Here is a 23614-nt window from a genome sequence, read left to right as displayed (position 1 = left end):
TGGTTTCTGGTGCATTTCTGCCTTGAGACACAGCATCATGTGTACCCAACCTAACTGTCCCAATAGGCTGCTTCTAAGCGCATGGTAAACTGTTCTGAGGAACTCCAACAAACGTTTCACTTTCTGTGGGGTTTAAACATTCCCAACATACTTGCTATTGGACACACTCAGATCTTTAAAACACATGCTACCATCTGGCTTTCTTATATGAGAAGATAGCAAAGAAATGTTATGAACAAGTCCACTAAAGGCATTGCTACTCATACAAGTTTTGATACCTAGGAATTTGCTGGAGAGATAGATCAACATCCAGTCCAGGTTTTACTTCCCCCCCCCCAGTTTTACCATCAGCATTTAAAGATATGCTATAATCTAAAGTCAGTAACTGCTACAAAGATGAAATGGGAAGTCTGGATCTCACAAGACTAACACTTCAGGGAGACAGGTATGATTATGGCGCAGGACAGCCAGCCAGTAGCTTGAAGATCATTTATGTTGAATGTGTAGGGCCTTAATAACTGTGATTAGCTACAGGAGCTCTAAAGTTGACTACTTCACCATGGAAACAGAAGAGCAGTTACCTTTTATTTCAGTGATCCTTTTCCTAAATTCAGGCTTTGGATCAATTTCACCTACTACAAGAACCTTTATTTTTGAACAGAAATACTTTCCTAGAATCGCCAAAATCTATCAAACCTGGCAAGCTTAGAAGACCAAGAAACCCAATCTGGAGTTTTAATCGTTTCAATAGTTACCAATTTATTTTTATATAAAAAAAAATGGTAGCAATGTAGAATACAGCAATATTTTCTGGTTCCACACACGCAGGTTGTGAACATTCCAAGCAACGTGTACACTTTGGGAGGAGCGTAGACATGAGAATTGACCGAAATATTATTGAATATGGGAAGATTTTTAAAAAAGGTTAAAAATTGGATATCAATAGTGTCTTCTTAATATTGCTTTCATTACTGAAGACTCAAAAAACACTTGACTGTACAGATAAGGTTAAAAAATGGAGGCGGGGGAATGAAAAAAAAGGCTGCTACAACACTGCCATAAAGTAAAAAAAAAAAAAAAAAAAAATCATACTTCAATATTTGCATAATTGATAGCAGCATTCTCCCACTGAACCATGTGAAACTACAGGAAGAAAACATCAAAGCATAAAAAGAAAAAAGGCAGTTATCCATCAGTATTCAAAAACCTAGAATGATGTCACTAAGTAGATGAACACTTACTGAGAATGAATCAATTATCTACATTCTTAGCCATTTCCCATTCTGCTTCAATAGAAACGTGAAGCTGAGTGTCAGCTCTGCTTATTTTACTTTTGGCCAATTTGAGTTTTTCCAGTTCATAGTTCACTGCATGCTTGGAACAGAGAGGGTCATTATAAATCCTTCTACACAATGAAGTAGACAGCTGAAAATAAAATGTACTACTTGTAAACACACAAAAAAATACAAGCTTTTTTTGTTTCAAGTGAGCACTGGTTCCAGATTATCTTCGGTATCTACCCCTTTCACCTCTGTCTCTGTCCCGGTCACAAATCCTCTCCCTCTCCCGATCCCGGCCTCTGTCACGTTCTCTGTCTCTTCTATTGTCTCTAGGTCGGTCACGCTCTCGCTCCCGGTCCCTCTCCCGAGGCCTGCTCCTCCGGCCGCTGACCACTGCTTGTGTGCGGCGAAGAAAGTCGTCTACTCTCATGTCGTAGTCGTGCTGTGGTGAAAGGACAGCTCTGTTTATTTTCTTTCCCAAATTACGATTCCCTCCCTTCCCTTATCCATAGGTTTGGCCATAACTCTTGGGAACGTCCAGTATTAGAAACAAAACTAAAAAATTATGTCCAGCATCCGTAAGCACAAGTTTCTTCTTCCATCTTCAGGGCAGCAACACATCTGCGCTTCACTGTGCAGAAGCTGGGGTTCAAATGCCACAGACCAGCAAGAGACCTGAAAGCTAAGCAGCCTTCAAAGCCAGCTAACAGAAATTATTTCACTGATGTGCCTATAAAAAGTTATCAATCGTGAACTTTTCTGCTGATAATTTGCTGTGCTGTGCTCAAGTAATGTTACAGGCATGTCACTATTCAAGCTGGGCTTATGCATGAAAAGTCGAAGAGTATGTTTCAGAGAATTTTGAACTTCAACATCACCCTGGAGAGACTTTTCAAAGATGATGGAAATCAGTCCAAATAACTCATCTTTCCCCAGAAAACTAATACAGGTCTTAAAAATGTGGTCTATCTAAACCAACAAATCTCAGATTAGGCTACATCAGTACCCTAAATTTCTACTTTGGCCTGCAGACTCATCTCCCCCTCTTGTCTCTGTGGTCACTTACTACTCGCTTGTCTCTGTATCTTGCTTCATGTGGTACAGGATGATGTCCTGAGTATGGAGGGTGAGCTTGAGGTGGAGGTGCATGGTGCTGATAGTAAGGGTGGTGGGGTGGCTGCTCCATACCTGGATACGGTGGCTACAAGAAAGTGACAAGTTTGTTGAGTGTTTCAAACAAAGGAATGCACGCAAGGCTGAGTCTTGGGAGTCAAGAGCAGAGGCTACTTTCATTCAGCTGGAAAACATGATCACAGCCTCCTAACTGAATGGCAGGTTATTTTTCCTTAAGCCAGCATGCTTTACTAGCTCTCTCTCATCACTTTTCAGAACTCAGGGCAACATCCTCCCCAAACAATGCCTTCTTTTCATATCTGCCTCCAAGCGATACTGTACATACGACTTCTGCTACTTAAATGTGGACTCTTCTTTCCCATAATACCAAAGCATTCTGGCTTGCATTGTTGTCACAAAGGCAGTACGTGGAAATGCAGGATTTTAGGATCATTACTTGGACAGCATGCAGAACCGGGAACGGGGACAAAAAATTAGAAAACAATTAAATAGATAAACGATCAAGGTTTTCAAACACAGCTAAAGCCTCCAGAAACCATTTTCTTCCCAGTCTGACAACTTTGTTCACTCCTTCAGTTACAACAACCCAGAACTGTGTTTCAGATGAGAAAAATGAGAAGCTATAGTAGCATCGCTACATCTAGCACTGCCTTTTGCTCATTGAGAGACTCACAGAAAATCAGGATCCTCAGGGACAGAGTTACAAAATATAAACAAAATAACTAGTTTTAACTACTGCTCCCCCTGCCAGGATGGCAAAACCACAGCCCTACAAGTGAACTATCAGTTAATTTCCATGTATGTAGTTGTAGATACGTGTACTCGTACATTCATCTGACTGGGAAAAAAAGTGCATTTCAGTGCAGGCTGCAATACAGCAAGACTGATTTTGACTACAGTATGCAGTACATTCTGCTACTTTCCTGCATGCGTCACTGCCATAGCCAAAAGCAAGCCACTGTGCAACACTACAGCATGCCAACCCATCCCATCAGCCTCTGCAGTAAGTCCACTTCTTTGATGCCTTTGCTGTCTGAGAGAAAGCAAATTGGCATGAATATTCCACTGACTACAAAATTTCATCACACCCTCTTGTGCAGGCTAAAAGAGGGTCCCACTACTTCCTCTGAGCCATACTGCTTATGAGAAGGCTGCACTACTGCCAAGAGCCAAGTAAATTACAAAGTACTTGATAGAAATAATCTTTCCCCTAAAAACTGTACATAGTTACAGCAAAGATATACTTCAGGAAAAGGGAAGAGTTGCGCAAATATGCCAGGCTCCTCTAGAGGGGAACAAAAAGTGCCATGTTCCACAGAGAAAAATTGAATCCAACAAGACACAAACCATTCCTTGCCATGGTGGTGGTGGTCCCATGTTGTGGAATTCCCTCACGTAATCATTGTACGACTAAAAGGAAAGACAGTAGTATTAACATTTGTGGTGAGTGTTCTTTGGAAGTGCAGAAAGTTGAATATAAAAAAGTTCCTTGAAAGTCTGCATGCACCAACTTACCCCATTTAAAAATACATCTCGTCGAACTCCTGAAAATCGTCTGTTGGGAATAAAAACGTATAGAACTAAATCCAATTTATCCATACAGACAAGTTACCAGGGCATAAAATGAGTAACGTGAACATGCCTTACCTGTCTACTTCGGGATATCTGGGATCCTTTATATACCCTGTTCGAACATCAAGCAGTATTAATTCAATTTACCATCCCAAGTTAGCAGTCTTAAAAAAAATACACTCATCAGAAACTGTCTTTTCATTTTGCGACAACTATGGACTTGTGTCTACCTGCCATTACCCTCACTTTCAAATTAAGGCAAAAATACACCACTTCTTGTAGACAGTACAGAAAAACAGTATAATGCAGTAACAAGGAAAAATATAGTGATACACCCATAGGAATTTGCACACAGAACAAACAAAAATGCAAGGGGGTATCTGCTAATAAAGACTTTTAGTCAAACATCTTGGGAAAGCCCACAAATTTTGAGGGTACTGTCCCCTGGCAGTCACCACAAGGCTGTTACTACATGTTAACTGTGTATTCAGAGGAATGCGCTCATCTGGGCCACTCTTGGGGCTGATTCCCTAATTGGTTTTGAACACAATGTTATACAGAAAAGAAAAAAAAAAAATCCCCAAACCTTAAAAAAGTAAATAAATTAAAAAACCTAAAAAAACCAAAACCAGACCAAACCAATAAAAAACCCAAAACTATCTGGAAAAGCCCCACAGGGCAAAGAACTCTTACAGCTTCAGTAAATCCCAGGAAGTAAACTTTAAAGAGCTCAGTAATACAGTGCAAAACAACAGACGTGCTAGCAAAATAATGCTTCTGAGCTTCATTATTTAAAAAAAAAAAAAAAGTTATCTTCTCTAAACAATGGTCTTGAAAAGCCAAGGAGCAGCAAAAACACTCTTTTTGCATCAAAGAACATGGGTTTTGCAGTCAGGACAGACAAATAAAGGCAGATCCTTAAGAAAGATTTAGAAATCTACTCCTGAAAGAACAGAATACTAATAGCAGTGAAGCAAGATTTTGCAGATTAAAAGTGACAAATTTTTAATAACTCCTCTCTCAAGAAAAATAATCTGCAATATTACTAGTGTCGTTGCTGCATTTCTGCTGCAAACATTTCTTTCTGGAGAACAGTAAAATGTGTCTCAAACTCATCACGAGACCCTCTTGTACAATGCAGTGAAACTTCTCCCTCAAGTAAAGCCTGTAAAAAAATTATCCCTGAAAACATGACAGAATGTCTACTGTCATCTCTAAACACAGGCTCCTGGTCAGGCAATCTCAGCTGACTTTCCTGGTTGGACAGTTCTGATAAACATTATAATTTGATGATTAGTGCACTGACAAGTAGGTCAAACCAAATCTTGTGCCCATATTAACGATGCGCTTGAGAGGATCATTCACAACATACACAACCCTGAGCCTCTTAAAAGGGCTCAGCCTAGATTAACTCAGCTCTCTCTCAAACCACTGAAACGGTGTTGTCACTGACTTCTGCAAAAGGTGGGTTAAAGCAGCAGGCAGCACTTGGGAGCAGTCCCATTTTTATATCCCAGTCTTGGTATTTTACTTGTGAATTAATGAGCATATGCTAAAAGAGAGAACACTTGTGAATGGGTGCACACAAATCTTCATAGTAAGATATTAACCTGGTCTTTGGTGAAACTCAGGGGGATAGTCAATCCTTGGTTTCTTTCTGCTGTTATGAATATCATAATCTTCTGGTCGACGCCTACACAAATTAGATATCAAAGATTAAACAAAGTTGCTTGGAGCATTTGTCACAGCAGAATACCCCACAGGAATAGCTTGAGCTGCCCAGGATCTCAATTTAATAATTCTGAATTTCATCTGCTTCCAAATGTTCTACAGCTTTAAATTTGAACTCAAATTAATCAGTAATAATAGTCCAATTAAATACCCCCTCCACTGTTAACCTTCTGGCTACGGGAACTTTGGTAGTTAAAGGAAGACAAGCTACACAACTGTACCCTCACATCAAACCAAAGGTAACAAATTTGCCTAAAACAAACTCAGACTTCGGCTTTAACATTACTTTTTCCACATTACATTTTGAAACAACCTACTGGATAACAAAAGAATTTACAGAACTAAATAAAGTGAAAAGGCAAAATATATCATTACAGTTAGAAGGCACGGACATTGCTGTATTTGACAGCTACTGGATAAAGAATTCTACAAAATAAGCTCTATTTCCATAACATTTATAAATAAAACTGCATGTGCTTTGTGAAATTGCTCCTTTCACTGTAGCTGTTCTAATTGGGCAGGCCAAGGATACTATTTCTAACAATTCTCTTCTAAGCAATTTACCAGCAATGCATTTGTGCCTTTTACAGCAGGTTTAAGAACCCTTAAGCTTCCTAACAATTAAAATAATTGGGGATCCTTTCTACACAAACAGGTCTTTCACGGAGGAGATGTTATCTTAGCTCTCAGGAAGGAAATTTGATTATAAAACAGTTACATTTCAGTTGCTGTTATGTTTAACAAAGAATTGAAAACTGGCAGCTAATTTTGGTACATAAACGTTAATGGGAGACTCTAATTCTGAAGTAATGGTGCTTCTAAACACAAAGCAGCTACAAATCCATTCCCTTCCCCCCACCCCAGCAATATAATTCCTTATGATAAGAAATTAACACTTTCATAAATTGCTTAATTACTGTGCAACTTGCTCACTGAGTATTTTAGTTTTACAAAGTCATTTATCCCCTTCCCGACTTCAGTCTGTAAAGCCCACCATACCCAGTTACTAGGCTTTTTAAAACAAAAGCTGATTCTTTACTATGAGCAAAAAGCCCAAAAACCAAAGCAGTTGCATCTACAGCAAAATCAGCAAGGAAAATAAAAGCTGGTGTAAAGAATAAACATACCGCTTTCTTGTAGTTTTGAGACTGCATTTACGACCGGTATAAAATATGATAGAAACAGTTCATATAGTAGTCCAACTACTGACTTTAAGCTGTAAGCCACATACATAAATGGAGGCCCTGGCAGGCTTGAGAAGGTGTGGTGGTGTTATATGTATAGTTTGCAGTCCATTGCAAAACCTTCACTTGTATATACTTTATTGCACTGGAAACCTCTTAGCTTAGCTTCAAAAGCCATCTTGGTGTTCAGTCCTTTCAAGCCAAAAATAGGGGGGGCGCTGCCAGGTTTCCTCCTACCTACTCGTTACAGTGTCCTTTTTTAAGCTCAAGGAAATGGGGACTCTTGTTGGGTATCTGTACCTACCACAGGACGTTTCCACAAAGAGGAAACTTAACCAAAGGTTTCAGCCCAAACCATACATCAGTCTGTATGCAAAGTGGCTACACGGGGAAAAGGTGTTTGGCAGAAGGGCTAAAATCAGTTCTTTGCAAAGACTTCTCCAACTCTGTAACAAGTTATACCCCCTTTTTTTCCTGGAAAATGATGTTAAGTTCATATAGTAGTGATCAATAACCATGTCGATCCTCTAAAAATACTTTAAGTCCACAGGTACTGCCAGCATCTGGAAAGGTTGTATATACAGACACAGCAACAGCCATTCTTTTTGGTTTGTTGCCGGGTCTCCAAGGGCCACTTGATCCCTTTTGGAAAGAACCTACTGTTTTCAGAAGCTCAGCAAGATGTGTGAATTCAGTGGTTACATGTTAGAGAATATCTGGCAATGGGGTTAACACATCACGGTGATACAATTTGAAACAGTCCCAATAATGCTCCTCTTGAATATCAAAATAACTTAAATATTTTATCCTCAAAATGAGGCGGCATCTTCTGCAAAATTCTAAGTGATCCTTATAAAAGTCCCACATTTGATATGGCTTATCCAGAGACACACCTGAAAGAAAAGGCTTTTACAAGATATTAACACATTTTGGCACATAAAATATTTCCTTCTCTCCATCTAGCCTGCTCATAAGCAAGCCAAGCTTACCTACAGCTAGCATTACACGTTGCATTATCTCAATAAACTATCTAGTCTAAAACTAGACAGCACTTTAAGAGCATTTTTCTGCAAAAGCAAAGATCACCATTTTCCTCTTGAAAAAATGACAGATCGGGGAACCATGTGAAATCCTCAATGAAGCCACAAACTTGTCCATGCAGCTTGATTTGAGGATTTTCTCTCTTCTTTATCGCAGGGAAAGGTTTGACGAATCACATTCCTCCATCACGTTATTCTGACACATGTGCCTATTATCAGTCCAAAGAACGTTTCTAACCTTCCCACGTCCCGAACAGGGTCTCGACGGGATGGACGTCCTCTTGATCGGGGTTGTGAGTGCATTCTTCTCTTGTGCCTCATTTTATGAATGACTTGATACAAGTCAATACTTTCATCAGGAGGGAAGAGTAGACAAAGTTGGGTTCCACATTCCGGCTCGATTTCCTAGAATTGGTTAGAAGTTCAGTAGTGGTTTATAAACTGAAGAAATGAAACTCTCCCCAAATACATTTGGCAACACATAGAAAGGAAAAAAAAAAACCAAAAAACACAACAAAGAGATTTCGGCATCACTAGAGACAGCAAAATTCACTTACGTTACCTTTCACTCTTTAGGCACTACTTAGAATTTTCATACAACAGTCCAAGACTGTGGCAACCATATCTTCCCATGAGACACACAGGACACACCACTGCTTTGCTACAAAATCAGAGGACTGTTTTTCATCACAAAGAAAATTATCACCTATTACAGAGAGAAAAGTGACACATGTAGGGGAAAAAAAAATCCGTCCCAGCTTCACATATAAAGCCACGGTCTGATGAAGTTGACTATTACCACTCTAAAGTGACTTCTTCAGTGCCTGACAGACGGGTCCATAAAAGTAACAGCTCAATGCTTGACTGCAGTGAAAACAAACAAATTTTGTGTTCATGATTGCTAGGAAAGGAACACAGAATGTCATTATACCACACTGCAAGTCCATGCTCCACCCACACCTTAAATACCGGATGCAGTTCTGATTCCTGCATCTTAAAAAATAGGGGGTCAGTAGAATTGGAAAAGCTTCAAAGCAGGGCACCAAGGATAACTGAACGAGTGCAGTAATTCCTACAAGCAATGACTCAGCAGGTTGGGTTTCTCCAGCCTAGAATAAAAGAGGACTATGTGGGGTATGGAGGACAAGATGGATACAATGGGAGCATCTGAAAACACAAGTTGTTAGGAGGGGAGAGAGATAGGGATCAACTTGACGACTCCCTCTTCCAGTACAAAAACTTGGGGCCATCAAACAAAGTTGGCAGAAGTCAGGTGCAAAACAATCCAAAAAAGTGCTTCTTCAACTTGGTGATTAGAAGGTCTGTGGAACGCCTTCCAAAGGCTCCTGTAAATGCAAGAAGCTCAGGGTCTGAGCACAAGTCCTCAGAAGACAGATTCATTCAGGGTTATACAAAATGGATAAATGACAATCACTTTAGGAAATAACCCAAGCTAAGAAACAGGCAGAGCAAGCATCAGACAATGCTTGCCCAGTACCTAACAGTACAGCAAATTGATGAAAAAAGATTAAAACCATCTCCAGACTGCAACTCCACAGTGAACTGGACAAAACATATTAAAAATTTATTTCCTTTACCATTTAACAGAAACAGAGATAAATTAAATCTTTAAGTTCACACTAAATTAAAAGCAAGAACAAAATACCATTTTACTTCTGCTACCCAAAAAAGTAAAAGTGTCTAAGGGCAAAATAATGCAGTTTACATTTTTCATACACCAAGGGGACTATGCAACTCCCATCTTGCCTTAAAAAAAGCAAACCCCATTATTTTAGTCAAGGCTAGGTTACTTGATGACAGCAGCAACATACCTGCACTCTACCATGTCTGACAAGACAAAGAGCCACCCTGCTTAAAATTTACTTAGCAGATGCTCTGTAATGGTAGAGTACATGTGCAAAGCAATAAAAAAAAAAAAGCAATGCAGAACACAACTGATGCACACTACATAATGCAAACCACATTACATTTCAAATCTAAAATATCACATACTTTTGAAGCATTAAACACTGTTTATCATAGACAACAGAACTGACACTGTATTGTTTTCTGGTTCCTTCTTCCACAACATTAGAAACAAGCTGAGTGCCTTTGTCATAGCAGCATACTGCAGGTAATAACTGATCTCTTCTGTACATACAAAGCTGAAAATAAGCACTGGAAGGTGTGGGTTATAGAAAAAAAAGTAATTAACTAACCTGTCCATCGCGTCCAATCTTCACTGGCTTGTGCTCGTTCCAAGGATTGGTCAGGTGAGCAGACTTAGTGAACGGCAATTCGCGCCTAAATATGCAAGTGACACGATTGATAGTTTTGTCTCCGTTAAAGAAAATTAAAAATGCATACAGCAGGACATGACATATGAAATAATCCTGTCATCCTGTACTGTCATGGCTCTGAATAAACATATTAGTACATATTAAGTATTAGTAACTGCAGATTTCACTTTGACTTCTTCCAGTGTTAACTAGTGTCGTCCATACTATGACAGCTTATATTATTACAGTCTTTGTGCAGTATTGAGATTGTGCTTGCCTACTCATACCATCTGAATATGCTGAGCAGTGTCTACATGAGGTGGTGGCTCATGGTACCTACCGAAATAAATCCTTGAACTTGTGATCTAAGTATGAAGCTAGAATCACTCTGAGCTGGAGGTGGGAGGCAGTAACTTCCAGAAGACCTTTCTGACCTAGGTTTTTCTTAAGTCTCACCTCCCCTTTATTTAGTCTTTCTGGCAGCCCAAAATGTTTGTACAACCATCTCACAGGAGTGATAAAGCCTTTTTTGTTAAGACAGGTTTAAAACCTTTTCTGTAAGACACATTCAGCTAAATCAATGAACATATTGCTCACAATCTATAACATACAAAATATCTGTACTACTTCATATGTTATTTTAGAGCAGTAGCATTTTCTCTGCTTAGTCAGATGCCAAATGTCATATGAAGACAGACCTGTCCTTATAGAATTTTCCTCCTGTTATCCACATCTGTCTATTCAAGTGAATAGTTGTTTTTACTCAGACTTCAGAACAGAGTTTTCTGGTTTCAGTGCAAGTAACAGATGAGTGAAGGAACAACATCAAGTGTTAAAAATCTCTTCATTAATTAATTGTCTACATTAAAAAAACCAAAAATGTCTATAATGAGTGCCAGGTCAGACCTGAGTCCCAAGCTAAGTAACAGATAAGCATGGATGTGGGGAGATCAGAGGACAGATCTCTAGCTGAACTGAATTTTCAGATGGATGTCATCAGCACTCAAGTCAGTAATACACAAAAATGGTATTATTTGTTTCTGTTGCTGTTTAGTAACAGGGCATTATAACTATTTACCTGCAAATCCAGTCAATTTTAAAGACACCTCCCAACATTTTTGCATTCATTCCTGCAGGCAGCACCCAATGTATAGGTGATCCTCCATGATGGGACTCTGAAGACAGTCTTGCAAATCCTAAAGGATTTCACAGGAATTGTAACAAAGAAACAACAGAAAACCTATTGCACATAAAATTCACTTTCACTTACCTTGACAGTATCTTACTTTCTCTTACCTTGGAATTTGCCACTCTCTCTTACGGAAAATATCAAAATAACACTCCTTGCTGATCTAAATGCAGCATTAAGTTTCTTTTCATTCACTGGAAGTGTTGACCATACTCCCTAAAACAAAACAACCCCCACCCCACCACCAGAATACATGAGTTCATCTCAAGTGATTTAGCTAACAGAAATATACAGTGCACGTGAGGAAAAGACCACCAAACCAGTGTTCTGGGACCGAAGATAATGGAAAGAGAAAGGTATTGCTAAACTCAGTTCCTTCAGAAAATATTTCTAGACTGCCCCATGACAAAACTTTTAAAACATTGGCTTTTCAATCTTTTTTTAATGAATGTTGCAGATGCATTTAGGCAGTCTACAAGGTTTCATTTGTAATTATAATGATGGACAGATATATGAAAACCTTTGCTTTAGTAAGTTTAATGTATGTTTTAGGTGACACTGAGAGTTCAATATCATATAATACACACAAATTATTATAAACCAGTCTGGGCAAGCAGACTACAGTAAACTTCTTAGTAAAACAGATTTGTTGAGGATGGCTTGTAGACTTTAAAACTCTTATAGTGAAAGGCCAAAAACATGACCAAAAACATGAAAGACATCAGACTAAGGCTTTAAACCAGCAAGACAAACCAATTTGTTTTTCTCATCTTTTCCCTTTCACTAGCCATAGTGTTAGCCAAGCACAGTAAAAAAAAAATCTGTTTCAAGGTACCAATCAAGCTGAGCTACAGAATACCAGTTTGCTGCATTTTCATTAAGATCAGCTCCTCAATCCATTCTCTGGGCAAACTCAGAGAAGAAGCGTATGCTGGTTTAATATGTTCAAACTTCAGCTTCAGGATATCATCTAGAACCTACTGAAGAAAATGTTCCTCCCCTATTGAAGGAATCATGTCCTACTCTGTGCTCAGATTAGTGCTTGCTGACTGACAATTCACTAGTCACTAGAGAATTATTTGGGTTTTTTTTTACCACCTTCCAGTCACATGTATATTGCTCTAGGCTGCTTGTGAAGCCCTAATGTGAACTAAAACAACTTATTACATCGGCACCACAAAAGCCAGTTTCCTGAAAGCGCAGTAGCAAAGCACAGGTGGTGTCTATACAGTGAGAGACAAAGCATCCACTCCAAGAACTTTTCGAACAAGGATACCATTGTGGCCTCAAGTGTGGATAAGGTACAGAAAAAGCATACTCCTCTAAAGACCTAAAGCAAACACCAGTCAGAATGGTGTTCAATGCACAGATCAAACCCAAAGCTGGGGGCAGATGGAGCCAAATGTACCCAGAAATTTTAAGATTCACTTCATTGCTTTAAAGCCATGCTATTTTAGAAAACTTTCACTAATAGAATCATCTACTCTGTGTATATTGTATAACAGCAAATCTCTATAAGGTGCTCAAAGTAATACATGCAAATACAAAACCACCAGAGTGGCTACTTCCATTCTCTAAGTCCCTGAAGTCCACTGTAGCAGAATTGCTCCCAAAGAACTGCCAGGCATACATTTCTGCCAGAAGGCTTCAGATCCCTGAATCAACTGAAGAAAATCACTTTTATAGCATTAGATGAAAGACAAAACCACGTTCTGAACTTCCTTATAGTACAGTGATATGAACACAGGTGCTGCTGAAAGGGAGAAAGTACGATCATAGCACTCCCAATGGGCATTAACTTAAGACATCATCAAACAGACCTCACAGACCCTTTTCAATTGCAAAATAAATGAGAAATGGTCTAGAAACTTTTCTAGGTTACAGCAGAAGCAGGATAGGTATCCCTGAAGAATCAAGGGGCAGTAGCTTTTGTCCTTGTCAATACCAAGATCTGAGCAATTGAGAAAAGAATGCATCTATCTATATGCTTTTCTATAGTAAAGTGAGGATGTTTGAAAACAGACAAAGTGATCAGTTTGAAAAAAATTCAACATACCTTTGCTTTAGCAAGTGATACATTCTCATGGTTATTACTCTTGATGAGAAAGAATCTTGCATCTTGGAGAATGTATTTAAGTTTACTTGTTTGGTCTGAAAAAACAAAGGGTCAAATAAGCAGAATTATAAATATTTACAGTTGTCAAAACCACTGTAGCGTAGACAGTTTTTTGTTTTCTTCAAAAGACACTGTATCCCACCCAGTTCCTACCTATGTATTATCACAGTCAACCACCCAACTTGAAACTTAAAGTCTAAGCTGTAGAGCACAAAATGTCAGGGGAACAAAATCAAAACTAAAACTTAAGACATTCAGGTAAAGAAAAAATAAAATAAAACCAGTATGATTCAGTGATGTTCCGATACACAGGATTTATTTCCTTGCGTAACAATATTTGGATAAATATGGGTTAACGTTTGTATCAGTATGAGTCGTCCAATAAAGAGAGCTGAAGTGTTTCTCTTTTCAGATGTTAAGCACTTCATTTTTTGCTTTGCTCCCTTTACAAGGAGCAAAGTGAACCAAGTTTTTGCATATTGTTCTTATCTAACACATGCAGAAGTAGCTCAAGATTCACTTGTTCTGCTCAGAACAATTATGTGCTCAAACCAATTTCTATCGGAACATTACTACTTTCGGGTAATGTAATGAACAGAGACAATGGCTTGCTATGGGGCATGCATTAAAAATTCAAATTTAAATGATACCTTTTTGGACAGCACGAACGGAAGATGATAATTTCTCATGCTTCTTTTCTGAACCTGTGTTTAGCCAAAGCACATTTGTTCAGATTGAGCCTTAATAGAGATAATATACAATTTCTACAGCCTTGTCACATACAATTTTCATTCATGACAAATTATGCTTTCTGGCGCGCACACACACACACAAAAATACTATTCAATGTGCACGAGTGTTTTGGTTTGGTTTTTTTGGTTTTGTTTTTGGGTTGTTTGGTTTGCGTTTGTTTTTTTAGAATAGTATTTGAACAATTTCCTACTCAGAAAACTAGTCACTGAATCATCATCTTCCAAGTTTTAAAAAAAAAGTGAAAATTCCACTTAAGCAACAGAATAGCATTAAAGTAACAAGAAAGCCTACTTCCTCCCAAGGTATCCACACACAACATGCCAGAAATCAATATCAATTGTACAAAGCTACATACCCCATAAATCGCTACAGCCTGTTACATTTATTTTAGATCATACATTAAGACTTGCTGCGAATCAGAGTGACAAGCAATAAAATGAAAGAATACCTGCATATGATTCTGATGCAGAACTTCCACTTCTGTCAAAAACAATCGGAGAGATACCTCTAGCTCTCTTCCTCTCTTTCTTTTTCTCATCTAAAAAAAACCCGTAACAAATAAAGTAGTATTTTAAACATCAAGTGGCAGGAAAAATCAAGATTAAAATACTGAGGCAAGACAATAACACTTGTAATAGTGAAACTGGCGTTTGGCTTGCACAGGAAAATCATGGTTGCTGACCCAAAACTACCCATCACAAAAGAAGCAAATGCTCATTGCTCCTGCTTTTAATTCACAAAAGGAAGACAAACTCCACAAATCTAGTAATTCTGTGCAAAGTTTAGAGACATAATGCCTCCACAATATTTTAGCAAGGGTGGTTTAACTCTTCTCTCCAGCCTTCAAATTTGCAACACAGAATACAAACTGTGTTGGGATAGTGATATGGGCCCATTCTCTGAGAGCTCAACAAAATGGCAAGAGGTATGGAAACAAAACATTGTGGTACACAGTAACACAGAATAATGTTACATGGAGCTTTACATCTTTCTGTTCTCTAATTGCAAACAGGAGAGCCGAGCCAAAAAAAAGCCACCAACTTAAGCAGGATGACCACCTACGGAGACTTCAGACAAGGAAGATATATAAGAGGAATCTGAACAGGATTGCAAGCTGTTTTCTTAAAAAATAAAGCAGTAAACAGCAAAATCCAAAAGTATCTATGCTGTTAATACTTCACATCTGTAATTCAGGACCACTTATAATATTCAACCATAAAACATGTGTTTCTAGATTCTGCATAAAACATTTCTTGCTTTCTAAGTTTGTCCTAATCGTCAATCAATTCAACTTAGCTTTAGACTTCCCATGTTGAAGGCAGCCACTATTTAAGATCAGCCACTATTTAAGATCAACCATCTTTCCCCAGGGAGATTGTGCATTTACTGCATCAGTCTATTTGGTCACTCACCTAGATGAATACAGAAATTTCAACACCAACTTAAAATGTACCGTATGGGAGACTAAGTCACTAGGCACATCGGAAAATACTTTTTCAAAGCAATGAAGAACACTATAAATCCTTGGCATGGTAATCCTGTGATGCAAGGAAATCTCACTTTCCAAGACATTTGTTTCCTTGCCTACAGTATTTCATGGTTAACGTTTGTGGACTTATGCTACTAAGGCTCACTTCTGACACAATCAGTAAGAGGTTATTTTTAAAGGCAGCCAAACTTCCAATGGTGGGGAATTTCAGATCAATATGCTAGATGTTACCTACCTGATGCATCGGAACCAGACCCAGATCTGACCGACCCATCTGTGAAAGAGGCAGATTCAGAATCAGAATCACTAGCTTCACTTCGTGTGTCATAATCATTTCCTTCCTTTTGATCTCTCTCATCTTGTTCATACTCTTCTTCATCCTCCTCTCCATCTTCTTCCACCTCTTCATCCTCCTCTCCTTCATCATCTTCCTCTTCTTCCAGTCCTTCCTCCTCATTCTCTGTATTGCCTTGTTCAGAGGAACCACTACTGCCAGTCTCATGATCTGAGCAATACTCCTCAGAGTTCACCTCTTCTTTAGAAGAATGACTGGATCTGCTTGGTCTTCTATCTACATCATGCCTGATTCGCTGATGTTTAAAGAAAAAGTGAATCAGTAGTCATATAACATTGTCAGGGTGCACACACAGTCCTAAGAGAACGTGCCTTATAAAAGTCTCATATAATTGCTTTATTTATAAGGCAGCAAGAACATTGAATACCTCTGAACCATCTGGTGTAGAAGACTTCGCTCTTCTGTCAGTATCTCTCTTCCTCATGCAAGTTTTTTCTGGTTGTCCTTTATAAGGTTCCCTGGAACTGCTCGACATGCGTGTCTTCCGGTCACCATCTGGGCGTTTGTTTCTATCAGACCTCTGATACTCCTCATTCTTGTACTCTGATACTGGTTTTCCTTTTGTACTCACTATTCTCTTGTTATTGCTAACTGATGAACTAGGAGGCTTTGGCATCATCTGCCTTGATGAATGCACAGGTTTTTGTCTCTTGCTTTCGGCGGTTTCCATCCTTTCAGTTTTTCTCTTTGACCCTTAAACAAAAAAAAAAGATACCCAATGAATGGATTTTTGTTTATCAAACCAAAAACTGTGCAGAGGCTTCTGCTTTCTCTTCTTTGTGTAATTTCCCTGTTGCAGTCATAAGTAGCATCCCCCAGTTGCAGGCCCTGCAACAACACTCAAAACTACTTGATAGGAACAGCTCATGTTCTAAAAAAGACATATTAAAGAGCAAGCCTTTAGGCTTTCATAGGTGTTCCCTAAATATTATATACAGGAATGCTAAAATAAATGCTTACGGTATTGGCCTAAAGCCAAATTAAGCAAAAAAATGAAATAACACTTTGGGACCCTGTCCTGCTTTTGTCTGGGAAAGATAATTTTCTTCTTCTTAGTAGCTGGTACATTTCTGTTTTGGATTTAGTGGGAGAATAATGTTGCTGACACATTGATGGTTTGGTTGTCACCAAGTAGCACCTATTGTAAGTGAAGGACTTTTTTCAGTTTCCCCTGCTTTGCCAGTAAGGAGGTGCAAAGGAAGCTGGAGGAGGCACAGCCAGGACAGCTGATCCACACTAGCCAAAGGCCTACTCCATGCCATAGAACATCCTGACCATTATATAAACTGGAGGTGGGATGGTGGAGAGAGACAGATAACTGCTTGAGCATCTGTCAGCGGGTGGTGAGCAACTGCATTGTGCATCACTTATCTCTTCTTGGGTTTCATTTCTCTCTCTTTTTGTTAAATTATTTTTCCTGACTACTACTATATATTATTACTATTGTTTTTTAATTTCATTTTAGTCATTATTATTTCATTTAGTTGTTATTAAACTGTTCTTCTAACAACCCACTAGTTCTACTTTTTTCTCCTGATTCTCCTCGCTATGCCTCTGGGAGAGGGAGGAGTGAGTGAGCAGCTGCGCAGTGCTTTGCTGTTGGGGTTAAACCATGACAGACCCCCTCACTCAGTTTCCATTTCACTTCATAGAACCAAAGACAGTCGTTTTCTAACAGCAAATGAATTCACAACAAACCAGACTCAGCAGCTGCTTTTGAGACAAAAGGAAATGTAGTTAACCCTTTGCTTGGAAAGTCAGGTGAATTAGTAAATGGCCACGAAATAAAGGCTTTTGGAACTCCTTCAGTCTTTGAATGTTAAGAGCCACTACTTAAAAGACTTTAACGCTAATAAGAAATATATGTTTAGCCATTTATGTTCCTGCAGGACATTCACTACCAAAGTCACCTACCCTTTTTCTCACTTTTATCTTGCTCACTGTCAGGGTTATACAATTCATCATCTTGGTCAGGAGCATCAGTTAAAATGTCATCCAAAACATTCAGTTCACCATCTGAAAACAAACAAACAAGTTAAAAACAACTATAAAAAGTCCAGATATGTAAACTACAGCAGAACTTTCATTTACAAACCCAAATATTTCCTTTAAGGTTACAGATGTGCCAAGAGGCAAAAGTTAAAGTACTTTTTATTTACTTTCACTATTCCAGTTGGAAGGATCAAGCAAAGCCAATAAAAGAATTAAAATACATCACAGAATGCATTCAGGCCTCTAAATGAGGTCCAAGTCGGCTCCTCATGTCACACTGGCTTTGCAGGAAAGCTGACCTACGTATGAAACTTAAAAAAAAGAGCCTGTACAAAATTTGAGAAAAAGGAGATTGGGAAGAGAGTCTGAGTGTCATAAGAGGAGGGACCTCTCTCCTCAAAAATGTAGATAATTTGAACTGTAATTTATCTAACTTCCTGCCCCATTATTTTTATTGTTGATGTTGTGTTAGGAAGGTGAGTTTTGCGGTTCACCTACAAGTAGAAAAAATGTAACGAGGCAAACTAACCAGAACATAAGACAGGTCCCTCCACTGAAGAAGGGGAAAGTAGCACTTATTTGACGCACCATTAATTCCAAGCTGCTTTGAAGAATAAAAGGCTACAACTAATTCACCTTGATCAAAAAGACAAAAGTTGAAGAAAACTCATGCTAGAAGCAATAACGACCACACTTGGTCAAACAACTTGACACTGTATACACCCTTGTTCACTTTGCCTGAAACAGGGTTATATTCTGATAGAACAGGGATTCACCAGCTTAAAGACAGTAGATCTATATTGCAGCACTTTAAAAAGGAAGAGTGGACTAAGCCTAAGTATGCAAAGGGAAAAACAATTTTGTTTTGGAATCTTATATTTCTTCTCCAAAACTCCCAATTCTTAGCTCTTCCCATTTCATATTACTACGGTGAATTCATTTTCTGTGTTCAGGGGAAGGAAAGCAGAGCAGTTAGCTTGTAGTATGTGTTGAAGATGCATTGTACAATGTCATAAAGCAGCAGATAAAGACTCCTGTAGTGGGCAAAATGGAGGTAAAGCAGCAAACGAAGTCCTCCAGAGCTTGTCTATCTGAAAATCTTGAGCTGCACCACAAAAGAAGGTTTAGAGCTTAGTACTAAAAATAAGATATAACCGACATCAGAAAAAAAGTCAGTATTTTAATTGGATCTCTACTATACTGATACTACTGAAGCTGAAGTCAGCATGCATTCTAGCTCTCCTTATGGCATTTCTACACATTTGCAGTGGGAATGCAGATGGTCCCTGATCTCCACAACTGCTGTAGCTAACATGAAGGAAGTTGTGCAGACAGAGGTGGATCAAGCCTTTCCCTGGCTATTAGCTGTTTGAAGGCATTTAAATATAACATGAAGCTGCACCATAATCCTCTTGGGAACAGTTCTTTGCGTTTTTAGATATCTACAAACAGAAACTGTAGCCACAGAAATTTTCCTGCTCTTGCTGATGAGATATGCAAGAATCAGATTCATGGCTATGCACCTGCTGAACATAGGATAAAATTTCCTGGCTTGCATTCTGGTCCACCACAGAACGCTAGGCAAGTTTAGAGCATAAGAGGTTTTTTTAACTGGAGATTAATTACAAAGAGGTGCACTAGGATTAGAATATTAAACATATCATCCATCTCAGATCACAAATATTAAACTCCAGTTTTGTTCTCCTTTTGGTGAGGCAACAGCACACTAGAGTAAACTACATTTAACATAGCTACTGAAGTAGAATTCAGAGGTGTTAAAACCTCAAGTGTCATCTGGTTCAGAAAGCAAGTCTGACATATACGCTTAGATAAATCCCTTCCAGGTTAGGTGGGTCTGACTTACAGCTGGAATCATAAACAAGTATGCAAGAGACAGGAGTGGTATGAGTGTGTGTGTGTGTGTGTCCCCATCTATCTATTTATAAATGGATTTTATTATCCACAAGATGATTCTACTCACTGAACTGTCACTGTTAAGTCTTCAAATTCAGAAGCTAAATTATACCAGACAGACCAAGATAAAGCATCAGAAAAAAGCATTAAAAAAAAAGAAACAGAAAAACGGTAGAGGACAGATTTCTTACAGTTCATCACTGCTGAAGAGGGAAGATCCAAATGAGTCCTTTTCATTACAGATACTCCCAACTGGGCTCTCTTGCAACTCATCTTTTGTTGACTCTGGGGTGTGTTGGATCCTTCCATGAACAAACTTAACTCACCTGAAACAGCAGGAAAGTAACCTGGGGAGGCCATTTTTACTCTGCTGGCCACAAGCGTTAGATCTATTCAAGGAAGGGTCCAAGCAAAAATCTGATTTGACAAACAGAGGAGATAAGTCCAGGCAACCTCAAACTAAAGGGTATGTAAAATTTACCTCCATTTTTTTTAAGCATCGAAATAGCATTTCTCTTCCAAAAAGAGTATAAAAATAATGTTACATTTACAGTAGAAATACATTCAGTCACAAAAAAATGTGTGTTAACACCTGCTACTCAGAATCATTCCTTTCATAGGGGAAATAAGACATGAAACATAAAACCGTTTATTGTCTGATACTCATGACTTGACTGCTGTCAGCGATTAAACTGAAAAATCCTACCAAATACTTAAAATTGAAAATCAAGCCCATCTGGATAAATTATTATTATGAGTGAAAATTTGCAGATGACAATAGTAAAAATTTTAATTTCACTGCTCATGCACAGTAGCAGCTCCTATTTGTTGCAACACAATCTGATTGTATCCTGTCCTACCAGTCTTAAAATATCACTGTTCAGAATTAGGCACTAGAAACTTTTTTACTTATCACTTCTAACAAAATCTAGTGAGCACTTTCCATGTGATCTAGTTTCATAATAAATATTAGAGACAGTAAGCTTTCACCACTCTTATAAAAACACATTTTATATCTCTATCCTGCAAAGAATAGGTTACATGAAATGCGTTCTACAGAAAGCCAAAATAATGTGTAACAAGCCACACCACTACAGCTGATCCCTTATCTTTTTAATAATACTGGTATTATCTGCACTAATCACGAGACAGCAATCTTCTACATTTAAACTTTGTTTTCCTTTGTTAAACAGACTATTTTGCAAAGACTGACTCCCATAGCCCCACAGGGAACATGCAGATCATTTCGGCTTTCTCATACAGTGGCAGGCAGTTAGAAGACTTGTGGATATATATTACCTTGGAAACACTCAATTTCTTTAATTCAAAGTTATTTACCTACAGTGCCCAGAAAGCATAACTGTCTGCAAAAAGCCATGCAAAAATCACCAAAATACAATTCCAGCGTCAGCTTCCGCTGAGTAATTACGTCTCTCGGCAAAAAAAAATCCTGTCAAAAATACAGCTAGGGATCCAAGCAAAAATAGAGAAAAGTTGATACTGAAAGGAAAATGACCCCTAGTAACTCGCTGTCAATAATGCTAATCTTACGGCCCGTGAAGTTACTCCTACGTCCGCTGCTCAAGTCACCTTGCCCTAAGCCCACTGCCGCCGGGTCACTCCATTACGACACGACGGCCCTATCACCTCTAACTGCCCGCCCCAGTGAACAACTGGGCGCATTTCCCCTCACGCCACATCTAAAGAATACGGAAATTCCCCTCGAAGAGGGCTCTCCGACCCCCACCGCCCCTCCACTCTTCTCACAGATGTCTACTTGGAGTGAAGGCCCGGTAGCCAGCAACCAAGCAGGCCCTGGGTAAGGGGAGGGATGGCTCGCGCGGAGTTCCCTCCCTGCACGAGCCACCCCCTCTCCCCAAGGCCTAGCCATCACGCCGACCCCTACCACCAGGTACCTTTTTCCTCCCGGCTATCAGCCGCCATCCCGCCGCCGCCGCGACGCACCGAGAGCCTAAGATGGAGGCTCCCTCTTCCGGCACGTAACGATTGCCTCTTCCCAGCATGCACCGCTTTGTTTACTCTCGGCGCGTCACAAGCAGGGCGCCGAGGGCGAGGGGCACGGGCACGGGCACGGGCACGGGCACGGGCACGGGCACGGGCACGGGCACGGGCACGGGCACGGGCACGGGCACGGGCACGGGCACGGGCGAGGCCGTTAGGCGCAGGCGGCGGTTCTGAGCGCTGAGGGCCAGCCCGCCATGTCTGCCTGGGGAGCGTTTAGCTCGTCGGTGTCCGATTCTACTGCATGGTGGGCCCATCCGGGGGCGCAGCCCTGAGATGTTTCCTGTGCTGGAAAAAGACCTATAGGGGAGGAAGGAGGTTCCTGCCCTCTCAATATGAAGGAAGCTGAGGGGAAGCCTTCTCAGCGTTCTTGTGCTGTTATGATACATGTGTTGGGTGCTGGAGCTCTTGCTCTGGGCCTTGTATGTGGCAAAGTAACCAGGGCTTTCCCCAGTGTTAGGTAGTGGTGTTCTCCAGGTTTCTTTCGGGTGGTGGTTTTGCTTTTTTTGTTTTAGCTTGTTTTCTTGCTCTGGGTTTTTTACACACACTCCCCCTCTTCCCTCAACAGCCCAGGGGGATGGGGAATAGGGATTATGGTCAGTTTATCACAGATGGTCTTTGTGTGTTGCTTCCTTTCACGGGAAAAACTCCTCACAATTCTCCTGGTACAGTGTGGAGTCCCTCCCATGGGAGAAAGTCTTCCATGAACTCTTTGAACATGGGTATCATCTGTGGGGTAAATGGTCCTTCAGGAGAAAACTGCTCCACTGTGGGTCCCTCATGGGGTCACAAGCCCTGCAAGCAAACCTGGTCTAGTACGGGGCTCTTCACTCCACAGGTTTGCAGGTCTGTCCAGGAATGTGCTCTAGCATGGGCTTCTCACAGGCTCTCAGCCTCTCTCAGGCATTCACCTGCTTCGGTGTGGGGTCTTCCACAGGATGCATGTGTGTCTGCTCCCCCATGGAACTTCATGGGCTGCACAGGGACAGCCTGCCTCACCATGGTCTGTTATAGAAGCTCTACCAGGTTAACTGGAGTAGATGCATAGGAACATGGTTAGTACTGCAGACTAAATGCTGGTTCTTTTAAGCCTGCAGATGGTAGCTAGAGTAGCCTGATGGGTGCAGCCAGTCAGCTCAGTGCTTCAAATTTCTCTCTCCAGAACAATGCAGTTCCAGAATGCTTCACCTGTAATATTCAGTATGTTTGCTTGTGCTTGTAGAGTGGACAGGTTAGTAAAAATGTCTGATCAGCACAGGAAGCACTTCTACAGCAAGGAAGGCACTCTATAGCACTGGTTGATATTGCTCATCTCGCTTCAAAACTCTGAAAGAAAAGCCTGAAAAGAAGATAAAAACATCCCCTGAACAACTGAAATAATTGTGCAGAGAAACAGTAGAAGTTGGAATTGTATGAATAGGTGAAAATAATGAGATGATTGTGAATCTTGCAGAAAGAGATAAAGATACTCATTCTTCAACTTTGCATTGGCTTCTTGATCTGATTAAAGCTTGTTATTATTATCGCTGCAGTGCTAGAACTGATTCAACATTTTCTCATCTCA

General features: G+C 39.8%; 1 protein-coding gene across 4 annotated transcripts; it reads right to left on the bottom strand.

Annotated features, from left to right (window-relative positions):
- Window positions 1-733: 733 nt before the first annotated feature.
- On the bottom strand, window positions 734-22035 carry YTHDC1 (YTH N6-methyladenosine RNA binding protein C1). Of its 4 annotated transcripts, XM_061992055.1 has the most exons (18): window positions 21945-22035; window positions 20220-20354; window positions 18037-18138; window positions 16490-16815; window positions 16003-16357; window positions 14727-14816; window positions 14176-14229; window positions 13466-13560; window positions 11517-11625; window positions 11299-11416; window positions 10161-10245; window positions 8180-8346; window positions 5597-5679; window positions 4062-4098; window positions 3930-3969; window positions 3762-3824; window positions 2347-2481; window positions 734-1722 (listed from the first exon to the last, which is right to left on the bottom strand). In XM_061992055.1, exons 1-18 carry the CDS (start codon window positions 21970-21972, stop codon window positions 1504-1506), a joined length of 2241 nt encoding a protein of 746 aa, XP_061848039.1. In that variant the 5' UTR covers window positions 21973-22035; the 3' UTR covers window positions 734-1503. The 4 variants fall into 4 exon arrangements, with proteins under 4 accessions (XP_061848039.1, XP_061848040.1, XP_061848041.1 ...); XM_061992056.1 differs by lacking the exon at window positions 14176-14229; XM_061992057.1 differs by lacking the exon at window positions 20220-20354.
- Window positions 22036-23614: the final 1579 nt, after the last annotated feature.

Source organism: Colius striatus, chromosome 3 (genome assembly GCF_028858725.1).
Source record: "Colius striatus isolate bColStr4 chromosome 3, bColStr4.1.hap1, whole genome shotgun sequence".
Lineage (NCBI taxonomy): Eukaryota > Metazoa > Chordata > Aves > Coliiformes > Coliidae > Colius > Colius striatus.
The sequence above is the reverse complement of the archived record's forward strand: the minus strand, read 5'-3'. Positions and strand labels throughout refer to the sequence as shown.

Coding starts and splice junctions, on each gene's coding strand:
- YTHDC1 (XM_061992055.1), bottom strand. CDS start 21,972: ATGGCGGCTGATAGCCGGGAGGAAAAAG. Junction 3,825..3,929: donor GAGATGTATTTTTAAATGGG/GTAAGTTGGTGC, acceptor CTTTCCTTTTAG/TCGTACAATGATTACGTGAG. Junction 1,723..2,346: donor GATACAGAGACAAGCGAGTA/GTAAGTGACCAC, acceptor CTTTCACCACAG/CACGACTACGACATGAGAGT.